Source organism: Heliangelus exortis, chromosome 10 (assembly GCF_036169615.1).
Source record: "Heliangelus exortis chromosome 10, bHelExo1.hap1, whole genome shotgun sequence".
NCBI classification, from domain to species: domain Eukaryota; kingdom Metazoa; phylum Chordata; class Aves; order Apodiformes; family Trochilidae; genus Heliangelus; species Heliangelus exortis.
In genome coordinates this window covers 9,200,554-9,223,170 of record NC_092431.1, presented here as the reverse complement: position 1 = coordinate 9,223,170, position 22,617 = coordinate 9,200,554, and the positions used below count along the sequence as shown (strand labels likewise).

The 22,617-nt window shown below is 40.3% G+C and overlaps 1 protein-coding gene across 1 annotated transcript in view; it reads left to right on the top strand.

Annotated features, from left to right (window-relative positions):
• Positions 1-14,087, top strand: part of CPZ (carboxypeptidase Z) — a 38,242-nt gene extending 24,155 nt beyond the window's left edge. Inside the window, exons 6-10 of the mRNA XM_071753396.1 lie at positions 4,785-4,943; positions 7,508-7,643; positions 8,174-8,313; positions 11,395-11,494; positions 13,621-14,087. Of these exons, the coding sequence (XP_071609497.1) occupies positions 4,785-4,943; positions 7,508-7,643; positions 8,174-8,313; positions 11,395-11,494; positions 13,621-13,976 (891 nt within the window). The 3' untranslated portion in view covers positions 13,977-14,087. The remainder of the gene's footprint in view (positions 1-4,784; positions 4,944-7,507; positions 7,644-8,173; positions 8,314-11,394; positions 11,495-13,620) is intronic.
• Positions 14,088-22,617: the final 8,530 nt, after the last annotated feature.

Genomic DNA, 22,617 nt, shown 5'->3' with positions numbered 1-22,617 from the left:
ATATTAGTTTTGCTTCACCTCATTTGTGCATAGTAGTTTTCATGGCTGTACACCTAAGATATCACAGGGTGTACACCTGTAGCTATCTCTGAACACAGCTCACTTCCATTCAATATCTGCAAACTGTTCACACCGGACAATCCACATTTACACAGTTAGTCACGAACCTGCCAGATTTTGTAACATAAGATAATGCTTACTCAGAAGAACATGCTATATCAAAAATAGATAGAAAAAACATCTCTGCAAATATGTATTTTTATGTTTCTGTCTTACTGGTAGTCACTGGGCTATTTCAAACCCTCTTGCAGAGCCAGTCTCTCATGGTCACAGCTTCTCACTGGGTTCCTGACCTGAAAGCAAGCTTTGTCTTACACTCAACCTGGTCAAGGTTGGCCACTCCATACAATTGCAGGTCTGTTATCTGCCAGGATTTTTCACCCACATCAATGGATGTGCTTTCCTGGAGCAGGTGCTTACAAGGATTTGCTTCCTGTCTTCAGAAAATGAACTTGCAACCACAGATTTCAGTCCTTGCCTAGGTTGTGAAGCTCAGCCACCAAGCACTGCCACCAGCCTGACCATAACGTTATGGCTGGTGAGTGAAATTGTGTCTGTAACATCTCACTTACCAGAGTCATTTCTTTGCATGGCCCTTTGCAGAATCAGAAGCAAGGTTGCCAGCCCAGCTTGAGAGCTCTTTGATGGGCTGTATCATCCCCTGAGTTACATGCAGATGGGCTACAGGAGTGTGTGGCATGCCTAAAAGTCATTGAAAACACTTTTGGTTTTCTCTGAAGGTGTCCAGGAAAGCTGTGAGCTTGTCCCATGCTGTATGGTCCAGCATGGAACTCTCCAGATTTTCTGGTTCTAACTTCTCTTCTCCCTCCTCTAAGTTCTGATTCTTCTCTGGTCCTCCTGATGGTCTGTGGGATGGTCAGTAGCTGACAGTGACTTGCAGAAGTGATTTTTACAACCATGCATTTAACTTTTTTAGATGCTGTGCAACATCATAGCAGTTTATAGAGGGCTGGATGGAAAGTACCTGACATTTCTCCCACAGTTCCCCCACTGCTGTGGCCAGCTTTGCCCCAGGTACAGCTTGCCAGTCACCTTGGGGTGTCTGTCACCACATGCAAGGGGTCAGGAAGCCTCAGCATGCAACCACCCTCTGAGTTCTGCCTCAGCAAGTTCAGACCCTGGGGTATTAATCCATCCCTTCTGAAAATCTTTTTGTGTTTTTGAAGTAGAGATTGAAATAAGGTAATGGTGCGACATTTCATTCCTCACAGCACCCAACCTCAGGGAAATTCTCAATGCTCTCCTGACCCTGAAATGGCTCCTGAGCTAAACAACACCCAAACTATCTCCAAATTGGTGTGCTGGGCAGAGCAAATGAGGGAATGAATTTGCCAGTGACCTGGATGGCACCACAAAATCTCCTTGATGACTGCAGTTTCATATGGTTCAGAAACCTGTCAGTCAGCATTCCCACAGCCTCGGGTCCCTTTTCTCTGCTGGTGGTATCCCAGGAAAGCCAAAACAGCTCTCCCATAATGAGCTCCCATTTTGTCAGGCAGATGAACTCATGGCTCTTACAGCAGTTGGCTTTGTGCATGTAAAAGCATTAGATTGAATGTTTCAACACCAGCCTCTCAGCTTTCATTTACTTTCAGTGTTTATTACCTGCCTTACTAAAGTAATTATCTGAGTATTGCAGAGCATTGTATAAAGATCAGAAAATGGAAAGTGAGCTCCCAGCCAATGCCATAAACTCAGGAGAGCTCTTGCCTCCCTGTGACCCTTGCTGTACAGTGTGTTTTTTGTAATAAGTGGTCTGAGGGCTCAGACTGAGAGACTTCAGGCTTCATCTGAAATGAAGTCAATTAAATTGGCTTGATTCAAACAGAATTTGGAAGTCTGTGCCAGTGGAGGCTGGCATAGCCTTTAGGAAAATGAGTCTGGTTGCTCTTAAAAGGGGAAAAAAAAAAAAAAGAAATCTTTTAAAGCCATGGAGACAGTGACTAATTGCATTGTAATCAAGAGGAATGAGATTCAGGTTTAAAAAGGGTAGTGGCTATTCCCTGTGCTTATGCAGAAATAGTTTAGCTGTTTCTAATAGTGCCCTAAATTGTTCTTGAGAGATGGATACTTTAAAATTGATCTCCTTTGACTAAAAAGCAAAAGTCCTGATGAAAAGGAAATCAAAACCCACACAGCCTGCATTAAAGTAAAAGTCTATGAATAGTCAGAGGCCAGAGTGACACAGATAGCACCTGATACCATCCAGTGGAGCTGAACCAGGATGTGCACATTTCGAAGCCTTAATCACTGTACATGATGTCACTGAGATGCTATTAGGGTAAAAATAGTGACACTGAAACTCCTGATTTTCCAGAACATTCACTTCAATAAGACATTGGTTCTGTGACACAGCCATGTCTCGTGTCTTGTGCAGGTACCTGGTGAACAAGTTGGGGCTGAATTTAGGAGTTCTCTAAGTAAAACTGTGCATTTCACCCTTGCCCACTGAATTGCAAAAGCGTCTTAAAAATCTTCTTACTGAAGTCTAAGACTGCTGTTTGAAAGCAGGCCTGATTCTGATGTTGGGCAGGCTCTCTCTGGCCAGGAAGCAGGAGCTGGGGCAGCTGCAGGGAGGCCTGGGAGCTGCTGAGATTTTGAGGCATCATCTTCCTGGGTAGTGCTGGTGCTGCAGGGCTGGGAGGATGCAGGCTTGGCTAGAAAGCTGCCCAGTGGAAAAGGACCTGGGTGTGTGATGGCTGATAGCCATCTGAATGGGAGACAGCAGTGTGCCCGGGTAACCAAGAGCATCCTGGCTTGCATCAGCAATAACCTGGCCAGCAGGAGAAGAGAAGTGATTGTGCCCCTGTACTTGGCACTGGTGAGGTCCCACCCCAAACCCTGTGTTCAGTGTTGGGGCCCTCACTACAAGAACAACACTGGGGTGCTGAAGAGCCCAGAGAAGAGCAACAAAGCTTAAGAACAATTCTTACAAGTGGTATCTGAGGGAACTGGGAGTGTTCAGTCTGAAGAAAAGAAGTCTGAGGGGAGACCTTAGAACTTTCTACAGCTACCTGAAAGGCACCCTAGAAAGGTGGGTGTTGGCCTCCCAAGTATCAAGCTAAACTACAAGGTGAAATGGCCTCAAGTTGTACCAGGGGAGGTTTAGATTGGCTATTAGGTAAAAATTCTTCTCTGAAAGGGCTGCCAGACATTGGAACAGGCTACCCAGGGAAGTGGTGGAGTCACCATCACTGGAGGGATTTAAAAAGCCTATAGAGGTGTTTAGTGGTGAATTTATCCGTGCTGGGTTAACAGTTGGATTTGATGATATTGAAGGTCTTTTCCAACAAAAGCTTTTCTATGAATCTATGATTGAGCCTTCTTAAATCATTCCAGGTAAAATTCTATTTACACATCACTTTTTTCCTGAAACTCTTTGCCTTCTGCCTCATTGCTGGGAGCTGTGAAACATCGAAGGGGAATTTTTGCTTCATAGTGCTTTTGTCTGCTCCATGACCAAATTTGTGCTCCCTCCTGCATCCCCAAAGCTGTGATCTACCAATAGAAGAATAGGGACTGATCCAAATAAATCAGGAATTACTATTATTGCAACCCTAATGTATAGGTCTGTAGATGTTTTGGTTTGTTTGGTGTTGGTTTTGTGGGTTTTTTCCCTGCCTATTGCTGACTTGATTCACTGTTTCTAGTTGTCAGCTATTTGGGAATGCTGGCTATCTGGTTTTCTAATAGCTGATGGAAACAAAGCAAAGAGTGACGCACAATGTTAGTAGCCCTGTACTAACCCCAGACTCTGGACAGAGTCTGTCAGTACAGTCTGTCTTGATCATTTTTTAAAAACCCGCGTACCTCAGCAAGGCAGAGTTCGGGGTAGCAGTCTCTGCCTTCACCCACGCTTCCCACGGGAACTCCTCAAGGAACGGAGCCTCACCCTCTCCAGGGTCCCTGGCGGGTGTCTGGGCTTGCAGGGATCGGCCACCAGGTGACACTATTACCCGAGGAATGAACTCACGCTGGAGCAGCTCCGGGAAATCGCTCCTCAGGAGGCGGCGGTGCAGGAGCCGCCTCCATGCCGGCAGCGGTGGGTGGGTGCCCGAGCATCCCTGGGAATCCCGTCCCATTCTCTCGGCAGCTGCTGATGAGCATGGAATGTCAGAAAGACAAATTTTGGGACCTAACCTGCAGTCCACAGCAGGTAAACTGCAGTCATTGCTGCCCTTTGTATGCATTCGTTTTCATTTATTTGCTGATGAACCTGGACCAAAGGATAGAAACGAAAGCAAGTGCTGAGAGTCACAAATTGATCCCTGCATTCCCTCTTATCCATCCAAAGTCAATCCAGATTCGGAAATGAAATTAAACAAGGAGTTTTGTTTGCAAACAGTGCTACAATATCAGGATTTTCCAAGTCTAAAATGCTGCCACCATCACTTTGAACTGATGAAAATGTCACTGTAATAAAATTTGATTCCTCTGTTTCTTTCTTTCTCTCTTTTTTTTTTTTTTTTTTTTTTTTTTTTTTTTTTTTTTTTTTCTTTCTTTTTTTTTTCCCCACAGTGAACAGAGTGTCTCATCTATTCCCTGGAGCAAACTGACACTCTTCCCCCATTAACTTTTGTGAAAGAAGAACCCCAAAGCCTCATGGTTCTCCTGGCTGACACATTCCCTTCTTTGCTGGCCCAGGATCAAATCCCTTCTGAGCTGCATGACTACTCACAGATTATTTTTCTTCTGGATTTCAGGTGGCCCCTGAGACGAAAGCAGTCATGAAGTGGTTGAGGTCTATTCCATTTGTGCTCTCTGCCAGCCTCCATGGGGGTGAACTGGTTGTCACCTATCCTTATGATTACTCAAGGCATCCTATGGAAGAGAAAATGTTCTCCCCCACACCTGACGAGAAGGTAACATTGGTTTTGCAGGAGGAGCATATCAGTATAGTTTCCACATGTGGAACTATGGAAACTTTTTCTTTTATTTAAATAAATCTAAATTTATTTAGAATGTATGCAGGTGTGTATATGTGTGCATGTATGTATTCAATATGTAATAAATAATATGTTTTTATATAGTGCATGTATACACACATATTTATAATACGATTTATAAAAAATAATGGGCTTTAAAATATAGGGTCTTTCACTCAATATCAGCTTGACCTGTAAATATTTACCAATGTTTTGTGAGGCCAAACATGATTTGACAAGGTCCAGGTTAGGAAAAGCTAGGCTTTTACTACATAAATGTTGAAGGCTGTGATATTTTAACCACTGATTTCCAGAAGAAAAGGAACAAGCCTGACTAGCAGTATTATTTCCTGTTAAAATATGTAGGGGGAGAAAAAAAAAAAGTCTGGCTGCCATATGGTGGCAGCCTTGTTACATTTATTCCAGGTCAGATGAACAGGAATGGTTTTTCATTCTCTGTCCCTGGAAAGTTCCACAATTGGGAATCACTGTAAATCTTCTGTGAAATTTTTTGCCATCTTTCTTATTTCCCTTTGGTTTTCTCAATCTAGTATTCATTGCCAACAAGCCCATTAGGAGAACAGCTAATTTTTCAGCCTTCTAGAGTGTGTTAAAATTGCCTGTGGTCTCTTAAGAAAAAGTGGTTCATTATATAATGAACAGCAGTTGAAAATAGTTGGTATTTTACTTGAAGCATCTTTGAGGGTCCCTATGGGCTGACTTCTTCTAAAGTGGCAGCTCTTACCACCACCTATTAAATATTTAAATATTTATGACTGTTAAATGTTTTCTATATAAATAATTTTTTTCTGAGCTGTACAGTATTTACTGACTGTACCTATGTGGCAATAATTTAGCAGTGAAATAGCCCAGACACTGCACAGTAAAAAGCCCGTGAAAGAAACGTCTGGTGGATGGTATTGAAAGCTACAGACACTCTTGGTGAGGACTGCTTTGTGTGTAGATGGTGAAGGAATATGGGCATGTGTGCCTTACCAAGCAGTTCACCTGGGCGGTGGAAGGGCAGCAGTCCCTCCCTCATCCCCAGTCAGGGGAGTTTTGGGAAAAACATCACAGTCACACAGACAAAATGCTCCATCCTAATGCAGTGCACATCTTGGCAAGCCCTAGTAGCACCCCTGGTTTGCCCCAGGACCTCACACTGGTGGCTGCTGCACAGTCAGTGGCTGCAAAACTGAGGAAGATCACTACAATCATACATGGGAAGGCTGGGGGTGTTCTCAGTTAAAAACAAAATTTCAAATGGGCACAGGATACTTAACAACACTGTCAGTGTCACCTTAATCTTTGCCCAGAACATTATAAAACCTGTACCTGTGAAGTGACCTGCATTAAGTATTGTCATCATCAGCTTCTGCTGCCAGGATACCTGCATCCTGAAATACAGCATCCTCTTATAGCTGCCATATATATTAATCATAAAATTTGTTCTGACTGCTGACCTGTTGAATTTGCTGTGCACGGGGAAAGAAGACAAGTTTCACCCTGCACCCCAGGGTGAATAGCTGCAGTGCAGATAATGGCTGGAGATTTAAAAAATCAGATTCTGCAAGCACATTCAGACCAAACTGTGCTGTTTGAAAATGCTTCTGGGTGCTGCCATCTCCCCCATTGTGTGTGTGGTAGCACAAGGACTGCAGATTTCAAGGCTCTTTAACCTGCATTGCAACCTGGGCTGGTACCTGCTAGGACTCAATACTGGACCATGTCCTTAAACTCACATCCTCACAACAGAAAGGAGACGGGGGATTTCTGTACAAATTTGGAATAAAAATTGGAGAAGACTGGCAGGAACCTGATTCAAAGAAATTGTTTCTGCAGATTACTGCCATTTCTTCTGTCTTTACTCCATGTACTTGTCACTTTTCCTTTCTTCGTTGTGACTCCTCTGCTCTTCATCAGCTTCAACGCTTAGGAAATCAGTGGTGACATTCTCCATTGCCACATCCTATCCTTTGCTTTTTAAGAATGGTTTCTGTCCCACAAAGAAGAAACTGTCATGGAGATGAAACTGGCAGGTTGTCCTGTGTGAGTGATAGGTGCAAAGCAAACTGACACTGTCTACTTTAAACTGCTGCAGCCAATGCAAAGGTCTGGTTGGGATTATGCTGATGTAGGTGGTTTTAGTTGTGTAAAAATAGCAAGAGCTAAAACATTAACCACAAAAACATTCATCTTTAAAACCTGGGACTTGTACAGCAGAAAAAGCCCTCTACTCCTGCCCTGGGTGACATGTTGAAGTCAAGTATCACAAAATTCACGGGTATTTAGTGTTATCTCTGGATAAATGTATTGGTTTCCAGAGAAGGACCTTGTAGGACAAAACAAGTGGAAGCTTCCTGGCTAAATATCCTCGCATGGAGGCACATTCCCTCCATCAGCCTTGAGGACACTGGGTGGCTTGGGACAGCAATAGTTACTAGAAGAAACAACGTTTACAGTCTGTAGAAATAAATTAATTTCAAACCTTTTTGTTACAGATGTTTAAAATGCTGGCTAAAGCCTATGCAGATGCACATCCAGTCATCTCAGACAAATCTGAACTTCGTTGTGGTGGAAATTTTGTAAAACGTGGAGGTATTATAAATGGTGCTGAGTGGTACAGCTTCACTGGAGGTAAAATCACTTTGTCATTCTATCAAGAGAGGTAAAACCTCTATTTGACCTTTGTGAGACACAGAGGTTCGAAAGAAATAATTTTATTAATTTCTGTATATTTTTTCTTCTGAAAACTATACCCAATGTCTTTTGTACAGAAACAGTTTTGAACATACTAATGGCCAAAGGTCATTTCTTTGCTGCTGACCCTTGGCAGTCACCTTTGATGCAGGCTGTTTATCCAATTGCCATGATTAACCAATCCTTATCTCTCTATTGCTACTTCTTGGTCAGGTGATGTGTAATTTAAAATTATGCTTTTTTTTTTGCCTGCAAGGGGTGTCATTGTCATTAGTTAATTATGGTTGAAATGAGTTGTAGAATTTGGAATTTGTTGAACATTTTTAAAATATTGGCCATTCACACTCTTTACTATATGCATATCCACATGCACAGGGATTGCATTCAGCTGACATGCACCAGCAAAGCTCCACTTAAGGGTTAAACAGCTTTGTCATGTTCTCTCCTTTTTCTTTTTAAACCCTTAGGCATGGCAGATTTTAATTATCTTCACACAAATTGCTTTGAAGTTACTGTGGAGGTAGGATGTGAAAAGTTTCCTCTGGAGGAAGAACTGTTTACAATCTGGCATGAAAACAGGGATGCTCTTCTGAATTACATGGAAATGGTACAGCTCTGCTTTTATAGACCTTTGTGCTTATGGTTTTTCTTCATTTTGTGTCAATATTCACTTCTTTACTGTTTCCTCAGTTAGTTGTCAGCAAGATAGCACCAACTCAATTATCACCTTTCACTCGGGATCCCAGTGCCTCAGTTTGTCTGGTAGGATACACAGATAATATTTTGCCTATCTGGCAGGTGTGTTAGAGAATGAGGGCTGTAAAGCCTTCAAAACAGTGAAAAAAGGAATTTTCTGTAAATACTGTGCACCATTATAAATCAGCTGTCCAAAATTTAGTGCTAGAGAAAGCCAATATATTCAGAAAAATAGGAATCAACTTTTCTCTTGAAAATAAACTAACAGGATCTACTTTCCAGAGAGCTTCTTGGAACTATCTGCTTTCCATATTCCATGATTGTGGTCCAAACCCCACAGAACAGAAGCTGAAACTCAGCTTGGTTGAAACTCAGAGGTTCTAAGTATCTTGCTAGACATGACTTTTTTGCATTTTCCAGCTTAATTTCTCGATGAAAGTAGTTAAGAAGGTCTGAAGCCTGATCTTTTAAAGGAACAACCCTGAAGCCTCTGAGCTTTAAACCAAGCCATTTAAAAGTAATTTTTAATAATAAATTTAAGCTCAGCAAAAACAAATACCTCACTGACAATAAATAAGTGAGCACAGAAACAGAATTTGCTCATCTTTCTCTTAGCCATTAGTAGATTAGCTTTGTGTCATGCCTTATTTTGATAGAGTATCTAGTAATTTAAAATTGTTAGGAGTGTTTTTATGGCTTTTCTAAATAACCCTTTGCTACTTGTGGTAAGTATTATCATTCAATAAAGTCTACAGTACAGACCACCAAACTCATTTCATTTTACAGCTGTCTGATGAAAATGAGTTTTAGTGAATCCAAATGGAGCTGGGTTAAATCCATATATATTGCACTTGAAGTCTTCAAGATGTAAAGATTTTTATAGTGTGAGATACTGTAGAAGTCTGTGCTGGAAAAGCTTTTGAGTAAATGCAGGACAGCAAGCAAAGCAACTTTGTAGATAAGGTTGACTGAATTACTCCCGATAAGGATTAAGTCTGCCATAACCAATTCGAACTTTTCTTGTTCTGATATATACCAGGCTGTTTGGTGTGTGTATAAATCTACTTGACTGACACAGAAGTAGAATTCATTTTCATAATTGCTGATCTCTTCTCCACATCACAAGTGGTATGAAAACACTCTTCCAAATGTGTGTTGCACAGACTTGAGGCAAACCCAAAATATTACATTTACTAAAGCAAAACAAACTTTGTTAAAGAACTTTCAATTTTGTCATTTTGATCCTGTCATCTTGTAATTGCAAAATTATTATTGAAGTTGGATGAGATCATAGTACTTGAGTATGTCTACATGGTAAATTAAATTTGAGCCTGAGATGACTCTTTTGACCCTATTTACCCACTATCCATATGACAAATCCTCAAGACCATGCTGAAAAGCAAATTGCAGTGCTTCATCATAATAGTTTGTAAGGGATGGTTTTCAGTTCCTTATACTGTTATTCCTGCACCCTCCAGTAAATAGCTCCACTCAGTAGTGAATGGGTAATTAACAGAAGCAGTGACAACACAGTCTCACCTTAAATAAAAAACTATTTTCACTAGACTAGACTTTTTTTTACCTGCTTCATATTAAGAATTATCATAAAGTTGGATATTTTAATGTTTATTTTTAAACATCTCTATATTCCAACAGAAAATCAGACACAGTTTTCCATTGCTTTGTTCTTTTTCTTTTGTGGCAAAGAATAATGAGGAGGGAAAATGGGAGCTAGAGAAAGAAAGATGTGGGGAAAGGAAAAAATGGCTCAAGTTGATCATAGCAGTTCAAGGGAAAAATCAAAACGGAATAAATTTTTATTTAAAAAGGTCAGATAAATTTTCCAGTAGAAAATGTTTTGACTTCAGAAGGCTGAAAAAAAAACTAAGATTAAGAAATTCAGTGTTTAAATACTTGGGTTTTTTCCTTGTTTTGTTCTGTCGAACTTCAAGTACAGTTAGTTGTCCGTGCATCTCCTTCTATGTCAAAATTCACACTACACTTTGGTTTGTCACCAAGCATGTTTCCTATCAACTCAAGCAGCTGGGTTCTGTGTTTGTAGAGAAGGGGAAAAGGATATTATACACACTGCTATCATGGCATTCTGACACATAGTGAAGTGTAGGCAGCAAGGTGACGATGAGTCCCGAGTAGCTAGAGAATACCTTCTATTGATAATGCCAAAGAATAATAACAATTAGTAATCTTATTAAATATTATCTATTGATTAATTGCATCAGTGTATTTGAGAATTAACAAATATTGTGTTAATGTTCCACATTAAATAATACTAATATAGAAGTAGCAATCTTATTTTATGCTTCTGCCCTACTTCTGTAACAGTGTCTGTCACAGGACATTTTTTCAAATTTGGTTCTTTATCTCTAATTAGGAGCAGTGAAATAAAATGAAAGCTATATATTTCAACTAATGTTAAAGACCTGTTTTCTTTATACAACCCACATTAATTGATTCTGTTGTCAGTATGGCAGTGCATTGTTTGCTAAGTGGTGCTGTCTGACACCTAATAATTTTGCTTGATTCTGATTTATTTCACACATCTTTTAGTGCTGCACTTTGAATAGATTAAAGGACCATTGCTTCATGCTGAATTAGCTTCACTCATACACCAGCAATACATTCAGATTGTTTTTTAAAGCCTTAACTTTTCATTTCTTTGTGACCTTCAGAAACAGTCTTTAATCACTGTGGTTAGATCAAGAGGTGTCAGAGGTCTGTGCAGGAAAGGGATGCTTAATGCAGAGCCACATACTGAGCCTCCCTTGCTCAGTTACTCCTTTCCCTCAAAAAAAAAAAAAATCTCTGAAAATGTGATGAAGATGTGATCTGAAGGGGTATTAGCATCCAAGAGCTTCTGTGACAGGTCTAACCTCCCACAAGTTGTTTCCTCTCTGTAAGGGTTTCCTTGTAGAAGGTGAAGAGGTGATACTGTAATAAATTATTCTCATCTAAATTTGCTTTGCTTTTCCAGGTTCATCAGGGGATAAGAGGAATTGTGTCTGATAAGTTTGGAAACCCAATTAAAAATGCTCGTATTTCAGTCAGGGGCATCCAGCATGATGTCACCACAGGTAACATTTTCAGTTGAAGCTTTTTGCTGAGGAAGGTTGGTGGCACTGAGAGTTTAATCTGCAAGTCTTGTTGTATTTGATAGAAATGGCACATTAATGGAGAACTGATGGCTCAGCTATGGGGTTTTTTCTAGAATATCAAAAGAAAAGACCTGTCAAACTGGCTGTTGAGTCTGCCATGCCTCTGGGATGACAGAGTCTTGCTGTTAAAACTTCCATCTGAAGTTGCCAGCTGTCTACCAAAGCATGTGCATCTTCAATGAGATTTAGAAATCCACCTTGATGTTTTAAGTTTGCAGGCTTCTGGCAGTTGTCCTGCTGGGGACAGAGAGAATTTTGTCCTGTAACTCTGCATATGGAGGGGAAGGGCCCTGATACCTGAAATATTGTAAGCAAGACCTCATCACTCTCTACAACTTCCTGAAAGGAGGTTGGAGCCAGGTGGGGGTTGGTCTCTTTTCCCAGGCAACGCTCAGCAAGACAAGAGGGCACGGTCTTAAGTTGTGCCAGGGGAGGTTTAGGTTGGATATTAGAAAGAATTTCTTTACCGAGAGGGTGACCAAGCATTGGAATAGGCTGCCCTGGGAAGTAGTGGATTCTCCGTCCCTGGAGATATTTAAAAAGAGACTGGATGTGGCACTCAGTGCCATGGGCTGGTAACCGCAGCGGTAGTGGATCAAGGGTTGGACTTGATGATCTCTGAGGTCCCTTCCAACCCAGCCCATTCTATGATTCTATGATTCTATGATTCTATGATTCTAAGAGGTGTGGGTGTTCACACTGATTTTAGCAACAGGGATAACTGCACTCATTGAAGAGAAGGCAACCTATTTTGCTCATGTGGAAAAAAATAAATACATGCGATTTTTGGGCAATAGTTAACTGCAAAATACTAGAATGCTGAATTATGCTCACTTTATATCTGTCACCAGCTGGTAAATATGTATTGAGGCACAGGCAACTGTTAATTTTCACAGTCATAAAGTTCTGAGCTTTTAGGATCTCACTGAAATCAATGCTCTCATTTTATTATTGATTTCAGTGAGAACAGGGTAGGAATGCAAAACAGAAAACATGAATGGTAACACTTTGCTCTAATGATAGTTGTAGAATCAATTCAGAAAGCCAGAGTGGTTTATAATGTAGTGGATGCTTTCCAGCTTTCACAAAACCCCTAACATTAGAGGGGATACAGAATAGTGGAGATGATACAGATTCTTGAGGCTGGTGGGAGGGAGACTCTGGCAGGAATTAGGGTCTCTTTGAAGCTCCTTCCCAGACAATAACTTTCCACTGGCAGTGGACCTTTAAAGAATTAAGAATGTAATAAAAATATGTTTACATCAAAGGAAAAAGGAGTATTTCTTCTTGAGTTAGGTGTGGCTAAGGATGTCATATGAATGTCTTAATTTCGGTGTTAAAAAAAGGCTGAGAAGTTCCATGAGAAAGTAGCATTAATTAAACATTAACTGATGAGAAATTTACCATTCAAAATAAAGGAAATATGAAATGAAGAATCAATACTCCCTGCTTTTGCCTGCAGTCTCTAATCTTCAGCTGGAGGAAATTTTCCCCCATTTTACACTAATGACAATTTATACCATCTGCAGTTCTGACTGTAGTCTTAGGAGCTATACTGCCTGCAAAGTAATGGAATGTAATATAATAAAAGGGGGGATTTCTTAGCTCTCTAGACATGCTGTAAGTACATTGCAGTTTGAATTCTGCTTTCACTTTCCTCGTTTTCATGTAGTTTTAAAATAATTTCATTTCTTCTAAGTTATTCCTTGTACCCCTGGGAGAGCAGCATGAAGGAAAGCTGCTCCCCCCTGTGCTACAGACACAGCAGTTCCTGACATTTTGCATGTGGATTTTACTCCATTAGCTCCCAAATGCCAGATTTTCACAGGTGGAGTCTCTCTAGTTTGCATCTGAACAAATCTCCCTTTGAGCTTGCAAAACTCCGAGTTTGCACCTGAACATTTTTTTTTTTTCCAAATCTGACTCAAAAGCCAAGATCCTTTTGAAACCTACACCTGAAACACTTGTGAGTGTGAGGATGTCCCCATGAAAACTGCAGGGCTGAAAATTAACTCCATTTTCTCCTGCCTTTACCTTTCCTTAAGCTGCTGATGGAGACTACTGGCGGCTCCTGCCCCCAGGGACGTACATGGTCAGCGCCCAGGCGTTGGGGTACAGCCGGGTGATGAAGAGGGTCACCCTTCCCAACAGGATGAAACGGGCCGGCCGCGTCGACTTTGTACTCCGACCCCTCGAGCCCTGGCCCAACAAGCTCCTCCGACGTTCAATGGAAGAAATCCATGACCCCTACGACCCCCTGGAACATTTTGACCCTCATGCCCAACATGGGCGGCCCGAGACAGGAGGTGGGGCTGAGGCAGGCAGAGAGAAGCCCTGGTGGTGGTCTTACTTCAGCTCTCTAGACCTGCACAAACCACTCTGGCTGCTCAAGCAGCGCTGAAGGGCACCCCCGGGGCATCCTGGGGCATCCTGGGGCATCCCAGGGCATCCTGGGGCTCTGCTCACCTTGCCCCCCTGGCTGCCTTTCCACCCTGCTCCAGACACCCACACTGCTTTTTTAAATCTGTTTTGTTTAAAAGTTGTTTCACAATGTTAATTCAAACCTGCTTGCTGCTTTTGTTTTCTCCTCACACACAGCTGATGTGTTCACGTGGTTTTATGTATTAAAAGCAATGGTGCTGCACACCCCTTCAAAGGCCAGGTTTTCTGCAGTTTTTTCTTGGAAATGCTATATACTTCTGCCTGTGCACTTAATCATCACATTCATTATTTATTAGGTTCTAAGTTCCAGCAGGAAAATATTCCTGATCCCTTAATGCATTTTTGTACGTGTCTTAACACATTTATGACTACATACAAAAGCCAATTTTCTGAAACATTACAAAACTCTTTCTTCTTTTTACATAAAATTACCATATTAAGTTCATCTCATTAGCTCTTCTAGTAGAGCTCACAATAGTTTATTTTTTTTTTCTAAAATCCATGATGTGATATTAGCATTGATGTTGGACAGAAAAAGATAATGATTAGCAATTAGGAATTGGGAAATTTATTTGAGTCTGAATAAGTAGCATGTTTAGTAGAATGGAATGCTCATAGGCAGATCAGTATCAATAATAATATGTTTTCCCAAGAAAAATTTCAGAAGTTATCCTTCAAAGACATAGGTATTAGAACTGTTGAATCTTGGCAGCCTTCTTCCTTTGAAATCTCTTGCACCATGAGTGTATTCATCAAATCAAGAAAAAGGCTTGGAAGGTAAACTGTGTTCCAAGGAGTCTGAATAACCGATCTTCATGTTGTTTAAATGTCAATATAATTTGAACATTTTTAATCTGCTAATCAAATAGATTCTATCTCAGCAAAATACTGGAAAATACTTCTACTGCTGGAAATGCACATGTCCTATGATGTAGAAAAATACATGAGATAATTAATGAGGAATTGGTGCTAAAACGTGACTTATTACATTAAAGCTGTTAAAATCATGCATTGTTTTGAGTTAACACACTTGTTAATGAAGCCTGTAGACACCAAAGAAATCATGAACTTCTTTTCAAGGTAGTCGGGTAAAGCTAGGTGAATAGCAGTCTTCTCTCAGATATCAGATGATATGCATATGATAATGCAAAAAAAAAAAGGTCCTTAATTTCTACGACATGCAAAGGTCCTCACTTCCTCTGGGCTTGAACTGGTCCATGAACTCTATGTACTCATAACATTTCCTCATCTAAATGCCAGAGTGCATGAATACAGTGATTGGAGCTGAGGTACCCGATACAGGAGCTGATGGATTATATGCCTGGATTGCCTTTAGATTTCTAAAACCACTTTTGCTCACTTTTTGCTTAGGTAAGGCTTAAGAAGCCTACACTGGATGAATTCTGTAGTCCATGTGCACATGGACCCAAAAGATGAATTTGAATTCTGCCTAAGTACCTTATTCCCAGGTGTAATCTAATTGAAGTTAGGAGCCTGTTATTCATGGGCTTGAATGTCTGCAGGCATGGAGGCTATGCAAAGAAGAAAAAAAAAACAACAAAGGAAGAAAACAATTTCACAGCATTAACTAAAATTAATTATATGGGAATAAGTGCACTGCATGAATGTTGGTTAGAGTTCCTTGCCCAGCTTGCCAAGTTGAAGAAACTGTGAATCCTAAATATGCCAAAGATAAGTGAGCAAGAGATAAACCTCCAGACCTTATTTCCAGTAATAGGTATTATTACTGTTTTTTGTCATTTATTGTATTCTGACATTTTTTTTAAAGTCACCATCCTGTGAAAACAATGGTGTAGCTAACAAAACAGAACAATATGCCAAATTTCTGGCTAATAACTGCTCTTTTTATGCACATAATATTTTGCACACTTAGAAAGATGGTGTCTGTAAGCATTGCCTAGACTTTACAAAGGTTATTTAGAATTTTTCAAGTAATCACAGTAAACCCAAGACCACTGAAATGTAAAACAGTATAACTGGGTGGAAAATCCACTTCTTTCTTGGTGTCCTAAGTTGAAATAGCAGATGGCAATCAAGGCTTGGGAAAGATGATTTTCAGGGAATATTGTAGGGATGTGTTATGTATGAGGGAGTTTGAAAAACTAGTATTCTATACTACTATATCACTTATGTGAAACTGGTGTGACAGAGCAAGAGTTGTCTCCCTGTGTTTCTTTACCTCATCCACAAAAATAGGTGTCCAGCAGAGAGAAAGTTTAGACTTATGCTAATTCACACGAGAGAGAGAGAGAAAAAGTGAGAAACCAAGCAAGAAAGCAAGCAAGCAGGAAAGAAAGAAATTGGTCAAAACCAGCCAAATAACAATGCAACCCAGTTTTTTCTATCACCTTTCCATTTTCATTTGAGATTGCTATAGATTAATTTCTATATTTAACAGGGATGAAAAATATTGGCTTGAATTTTTATATTGGGCTGGATTACACAAGTCTTCTTTAATATATTTTTCAATCAAGAAATACCTATTTAATATCAGATAGTTTTGTTTAAAGAAAAAGCCCCAACCCAAAATAATAAAAAATAAAAAAATAACCCACCCCACAATTATAACATGGTTAAAAGGATTGTAAATGGTGGTGAACTTTAAGCATCTGTAGGCAACTCTGTAATTAATACATTGAAATGAACACAGTGATCAGCTTTTTCATGCACATCTCTGCAAGATGCTCAGTGCAAAGTTTAATAGAACATGAAGTTAGGAGCTTAGTAAGTATTTTCTGAATAAGAAGATGGATTGAAATACTTCAGTGGAACATGCTCTCTTACAGCTGAAGTACAAGTAACATAGCAAAGAAGTGGAAACCAACCAAAATTCCCTGGCAGTCTCTATCATGCACAAGCAGACAGCTTGGCCTTTTGACACCCCTACTTTGAAGTGTGAGAGGTTGAGCAGCCAGGCAATGCTGTCAGGAATTAGATTGTGTGTCCATCAGACTCCCTCTCTTCTTAGGTCAGAGTCTATGTGATTTTTTTTCAATTCTCTTCCAACCACATACTGAATGCTGTTGATGTATGTTTTTGTAACATCATCCTTAACTATTTATTTCCTAGTTTCCACATTCGTTTCAGAAGGGATCCTCTCTACCTTGGAGCCAAACTTTTTCTGAACAAAGACAATTAGATTAATAAACATCCTGAGCTGCCAGCTGTCCAGAGCTCATTGCTCTGCCAGCAATGAATCCTCCTAACAAGTCAAGAAAACATTCAAAAAATACAAGGAACTAAACCACAAGCTCTGTGCGTGAATTATACCAAAAATATTTTCTCCCGTTTGTTCCATTCACAAAAGCTTTTCATATATAACAAAAACAATAATAAAGAAAGGCAGAAAAAAGTTTGCAGCTGTTGATCTCTTCATCTGCTGTAAGAAAATGATGATCCAGTGTTGGGCCACCCATATATAGGAAGGAATATCTTTATTTTCCTAAAGATAGAAAAGATGTCTTAAGCTAACTACCTGAAAACAAAGCTTCAAGTGTCAAAATCACAGACTAATAGAAGCTCTTCCTATCATTTTTCACAGTTTTTGTATGGTTCTTCCCCTTCAAGCTAAAGGGAATCACTCCAACACAGAATTGCAGTCTGGTCTGAAGTCCTGCAAACCATCCTGTCGAGTAGAGTTTGACAAGCCAGTGTCATTTCTTTGCATCCATCACTCTAATATTGCACTGCAACTCAAAAACAAGCCTGAGATGTCTATAGTAGTTACAAAAGCAGCCATCAAATTGAGACAAGACTTTATGTCGCTGTGGTGATGCCTGCAGACTGGGACAACTCTGTGATGGGTGGATATTGTGAAGCACTGGAGGTTCAGCCTCTAGCAGATGAGGAATAATACAGAATGAAGCAGTTTGGGTGGCTTGGATGGAAATGCGAGCTGAATCTGATACATCTTTTTAAAAAGCTCCTGTCAGAGGTAGTCTCACACTGGCTTCCTTCCCTGAGTGAGATCTGTCCTTTGAAGCCACTACAATGTAGGCTGTAGGATACTTCCCCTGCTGTCTTTGTCTCTACAGCAAATTGGAGGAGAGCTGCTGTTTAATATTTGTCTTTTCTGACATTTCGTAGTCTCAAGTTATGCAGCCAAAGGGCTTCACATTGGCTTCCTTGATGGTTCAGCCAGACCACTGCAAGGAGCTGTGCTGCTTCCAGCCCATCATGTGCAGAGGGACTGGGAGCTACTCCTCCCCAGACAGGTGGGATCAGCCATGGCCAGAGACCTTTTACTTTTAAAGGAGGGATGTTTTTTCTTCTGCACATTAACAGCTTTAGACAGGACGTGAGGTAGGCAGATGTTGTGCATCATTGCTGCATTTGGATCACAATTTCAGCACTGCAAAGTGCTGCTGAACACAGCTTTGGTCACAATCTGCAAGCAATGATGCTTGAGTTTTGCTGGTATGTTACCTGTGCTTTGGGGAGATCTGAATAAAGCAAGACGGTTGTGTCTGTGCTCAACTGAACAAATCAAACAACCTCTTGCCAGGGCTCAGCTCTAGGATGTCATTATGTCCTGGTGCCAAGGCTGAGGCAGCACAAGGACAGGTCCCCGGGAGCCTCTGCATCCCTGTGCCCATGATGTGAATCATGTTTAGGCTTTAAGAACTGCTGTGAGCCTTTATTATCCCCTGTTTTACTCTTTTTGTTACCCACATGGACAATCCTATAAATCAAAAGTTAGTTGCAAAAAGGGATTTTATATTTATTAAATTAAGATGTCACAAATCAGAACTCAAAAATTAGAATGCTCATTTGGAACATCTCTTAATTTATTCACACACACTCACGCTTACATATATATATACATATGTATTACAGAAATGTATTTTTATATAATACATATGTAAACAATAATGGCTTATAAATTATATAAAGTATTACTTTTTATTTGGTATCACTATCAAAATGTTGTCTGAACCATTAGGGCTAAAAAAGTAAAATTTCCCCGATTTAAACTGGTTCTGATTTTTGAAGACTTGATAAATATGCCTTGTTTCAAGTCAATTACAAAGATTTCAAAAGCAGGCAGGTGAAAAAAACCTAAGGTATTTTTCTTTATCAAATTTTATCAGTTAAATTTATTGAAATGTTGATGTGGCCAAAATATGAATACGTGAGTTTTCTGTAAAAAAATAGCACGATACAAGTGATTTCATTACTTCTGCTGCTTTTATTAATGTAGAATACCAAACACAGGCAGTTCACAAGATGCAAACCTTCAGTAACAGAATTGTTAATGAAGTCAAAGGTGAGATCTGAGCAGGTTAAAGCAACAGTAAGGCTTAATGGTTAGGGCTACCAGGAAAGGAAGGAAACAAAACAGAGAGGGCAGCTACAATTACACTGCTGTGTGACTGATATAATTCTCAAAGCAGCGCCCTGCACTCCGGAAATCAGAAGTTTATGTGTACAAAATCCTATTTTTTAACTTGTATTAATAAATTAATGGAGAAAGGAGAAGCTTACTTCAAAAATTGGATGCAGACCAATCTGTCTACAGCAAATAAATCACTGCAGTCAGTTGAAATCACTAAGAAAACGTTTGTCCTATTTGTGTAGAAAACATTTGTCTTACTTGTGTAGAAGACATGTGAAAACCCATTTCTGACTAGAAGGCTGTTTCATTTTAGGTATAGAACTTGGGCAAGTCCAGCTTTTAAATTCTGCAAAGCCTTGCTCAACCACTCCAATTGTTTATAGGTTACTTCGTTTCTGATGTTAATAATGCCCATCTAAATGGCTACAGGTCTGCTTGCTCAAAAGCATCAGGCTTGATTTGTTCAGGAGTACAGCTCCTGTTTCAGTCTCTTGCTGGGATTCACAGATGGGATTTTCCTCTGACTACCTCCTCTGAGAGGCTGGGTCCAGTCATCACTCGTGTTGCTCATCCAAAAAACCTCCCATGGCCGTGTGAGCCAGCATTTCAAACCCATCTAGCAAAGACACATTCATTCCTCAGAAAGGCTTCTATGAGCATGGATTTCTCAGAAATTCTCTGTTATGGGAAGAAATGTAGTAATGAATAGTGGTGAGAATTTTAATTAATGAGCTTATATAAAGGCATCCAGTTCTGATGTGCAAAACCTCCTATCTCCTTTAAAAAAACCCTTAACATACATTATATTTGTGGATATCTTTATGATGCCACCTGCTACATTAAACTGTCCTCAAGTACTTTGCTTCAGTTCTTCTCTGAGGCAATGATTTCCATAGTTTGCAGACATTTTCATGCTCTTAGTTTTATTAAAGTGGTGTTGTGATTTTCTACCTACATAAAACTAAGCCCCAATGCTGAGACTAGGAACAAATTTCATGATCATCACTTAATGCTGAAATCTCTATGGTGGGAACTGGTCACTTGCCCCTCATTCCATAGAAGTTTGGATCCTTTCTTGAGTAGGAATGGGCTCTTGGATTTTGGCATTTTGGACATGAAGCAGTATCTACCTCCTAGGCTGTGAGAAACTTTTTCAGGCCACATTACCCTCTGTGCTAACTTTAAATCCTATATTTATGTAGGGACGTATCTTGGCATGGAGTAAAGGTTGAGGACTCTTCTGCTCTCCTCCTGCTGCTGCTAGTGTATGTTCAGCTCCTGGTCTGCTGCAAAAGGGAGAAAACTGTGGCATGTCAAAGAGTGAGGGAAAAAGGAGCTTTGAATAGCTCAGTGAGGCTGTGGTTAGAAAATTTCCAGTGCCCATATGTACTTGACTTAAAGGTAACTTGGGTAACTTATCACCATTCAATATAGTAATGTGCAGTATAGCTATGCCATTAAATGCATCCTCTACCCTTAATGATGACTGAAAATCTATTTGAATGGAGAGATAAATGCAGAGATTTGAAGCTGGCATAACACAAGATGGTTTCCTTCTATTTTGTCCTGGTTGAAAATGAGAAAGGGTTGTGCATGCGTGCTGCTGGCAGTTTGGTTTATAGAAATAAATGTTGTGGTTAAGTGGGTGGAAAATACAATGAGAAGCTGAGGAGCAAATGGGAAATGTCTCCTTGTTGAGTAATGCTTTTGCAATCTTGGTTTTCTGTGTGTAAAGTCAAGCTTGCAGTGTACAGACTAAGAAAAAAGACCTTTGGGGCATAAGGGAGTAGTCATTTCGAGGAGTCAGATTCCATAGTAATGCAATAAAGAAGCTGAGCTGCCTTATCTTGCTGGAGAATAGATTGCTTTCTTCTGCCAGTTACAGCAACAATGATGAACTTTTTTTTTCCTCTTATCTTTAGATTCAAAATCTTCAGTCCTTCATCATCTTATGTAATTCATTCCTCTGTAGGTAATTCTAAACATCTAAACTCTGGATTAATCAAAAAACATTGCACACACTTCCCTGGAGCTTTTCAAGTGTCTGATTTACCATATCACCATTAACTTTGGACTGGTGGGCCAAGGAGTTGGCCCAGATCTTATTTTCTTAGACAATGGTGGGGAGGGTATGATGTTTCCACTGGTTCATCTTTGTTGGGTGTTTTGCACCAGCAAAGGCAGTTAAATATTAATTATCTCAGCTTAAATAGCAATGTCAGCAGGAATAAGCCAGTAGAGATTCTGCTCAAAAGCTTTCTGGTAAAAAAAACCACCTTTCAGGAGAACCACCATGATTATGCAGGTACCAGTGATCTGCCTTGTGTTTCAAAGGGGTAAATAAGGAGTCTGGTCCAAAGGAGATTTCCTTTGAAATTGCTGTCTTCTTTGATAACTACAAAATGAGTCCCAGATCAGCATGAACGAAGCAAATAGTCTGGTGGCAACAGAAAGTAACAGAGAGGAGCAGTGTTGAGTGCACACAAACCTGTGAGCACAGAAACCGAGGATGGCTGATGTCTTATTAATCTGTGTCTCAAGATAGAGTTCCCAAGAAGACACCCCATGTCCAAGCAGGGCTAAACTCTAAAATCACCTTCTCAATGGGAGCCTTAGAAGGATTTATTTCTTTGAGGATTTTCTCCCTTTCTCAAATTTTGATTGCAATTGACAAAAAGTCGGTGGAGAGTAGAAAGAACTGACTGAGCACACATGCAGACACAGATGTAGACATGCCTGGAAATTTGTCAAGGTCTTTCCCTACAGAAACCAACCCCATATTCTTGCAGATGCAAACACAGCTGCCCCAGACCCCAGGATGGGCTGCTGTTCCCTCCTGGGTGCAAGGGTGCTCTGTTGCTGGGAATCTAACACCCACCTAGAAGTGAGGAATCCAGGCACTTTAAACTGACTTGCCAGTGATACAAATACAAAGCCAGACCAAGGTCCTTCGCTATACAAGCAGTGAGAAATGCCATCGAAGCCACTTAATTTCTCTATGATAAATTGCATGCCCAATTAATTTTGATGCTTGCCTAGGGGGCAAAACCCAACTCAAGGCAGTCTGATGGCTCCAAAGAACAGACTAATGGCACAATTTAGAGAGCATTGGAGAATCTCTTCCCATGCCCTTCCTGCAGTTGTTGGTAGCAGAATCACAACAGTTAACTCCCAGGGATGTGTTTACTTGCACCAGCTTTGCCCCAAATTGACCTTTTCTTTGTTTTATGATGGTTAAATGAAT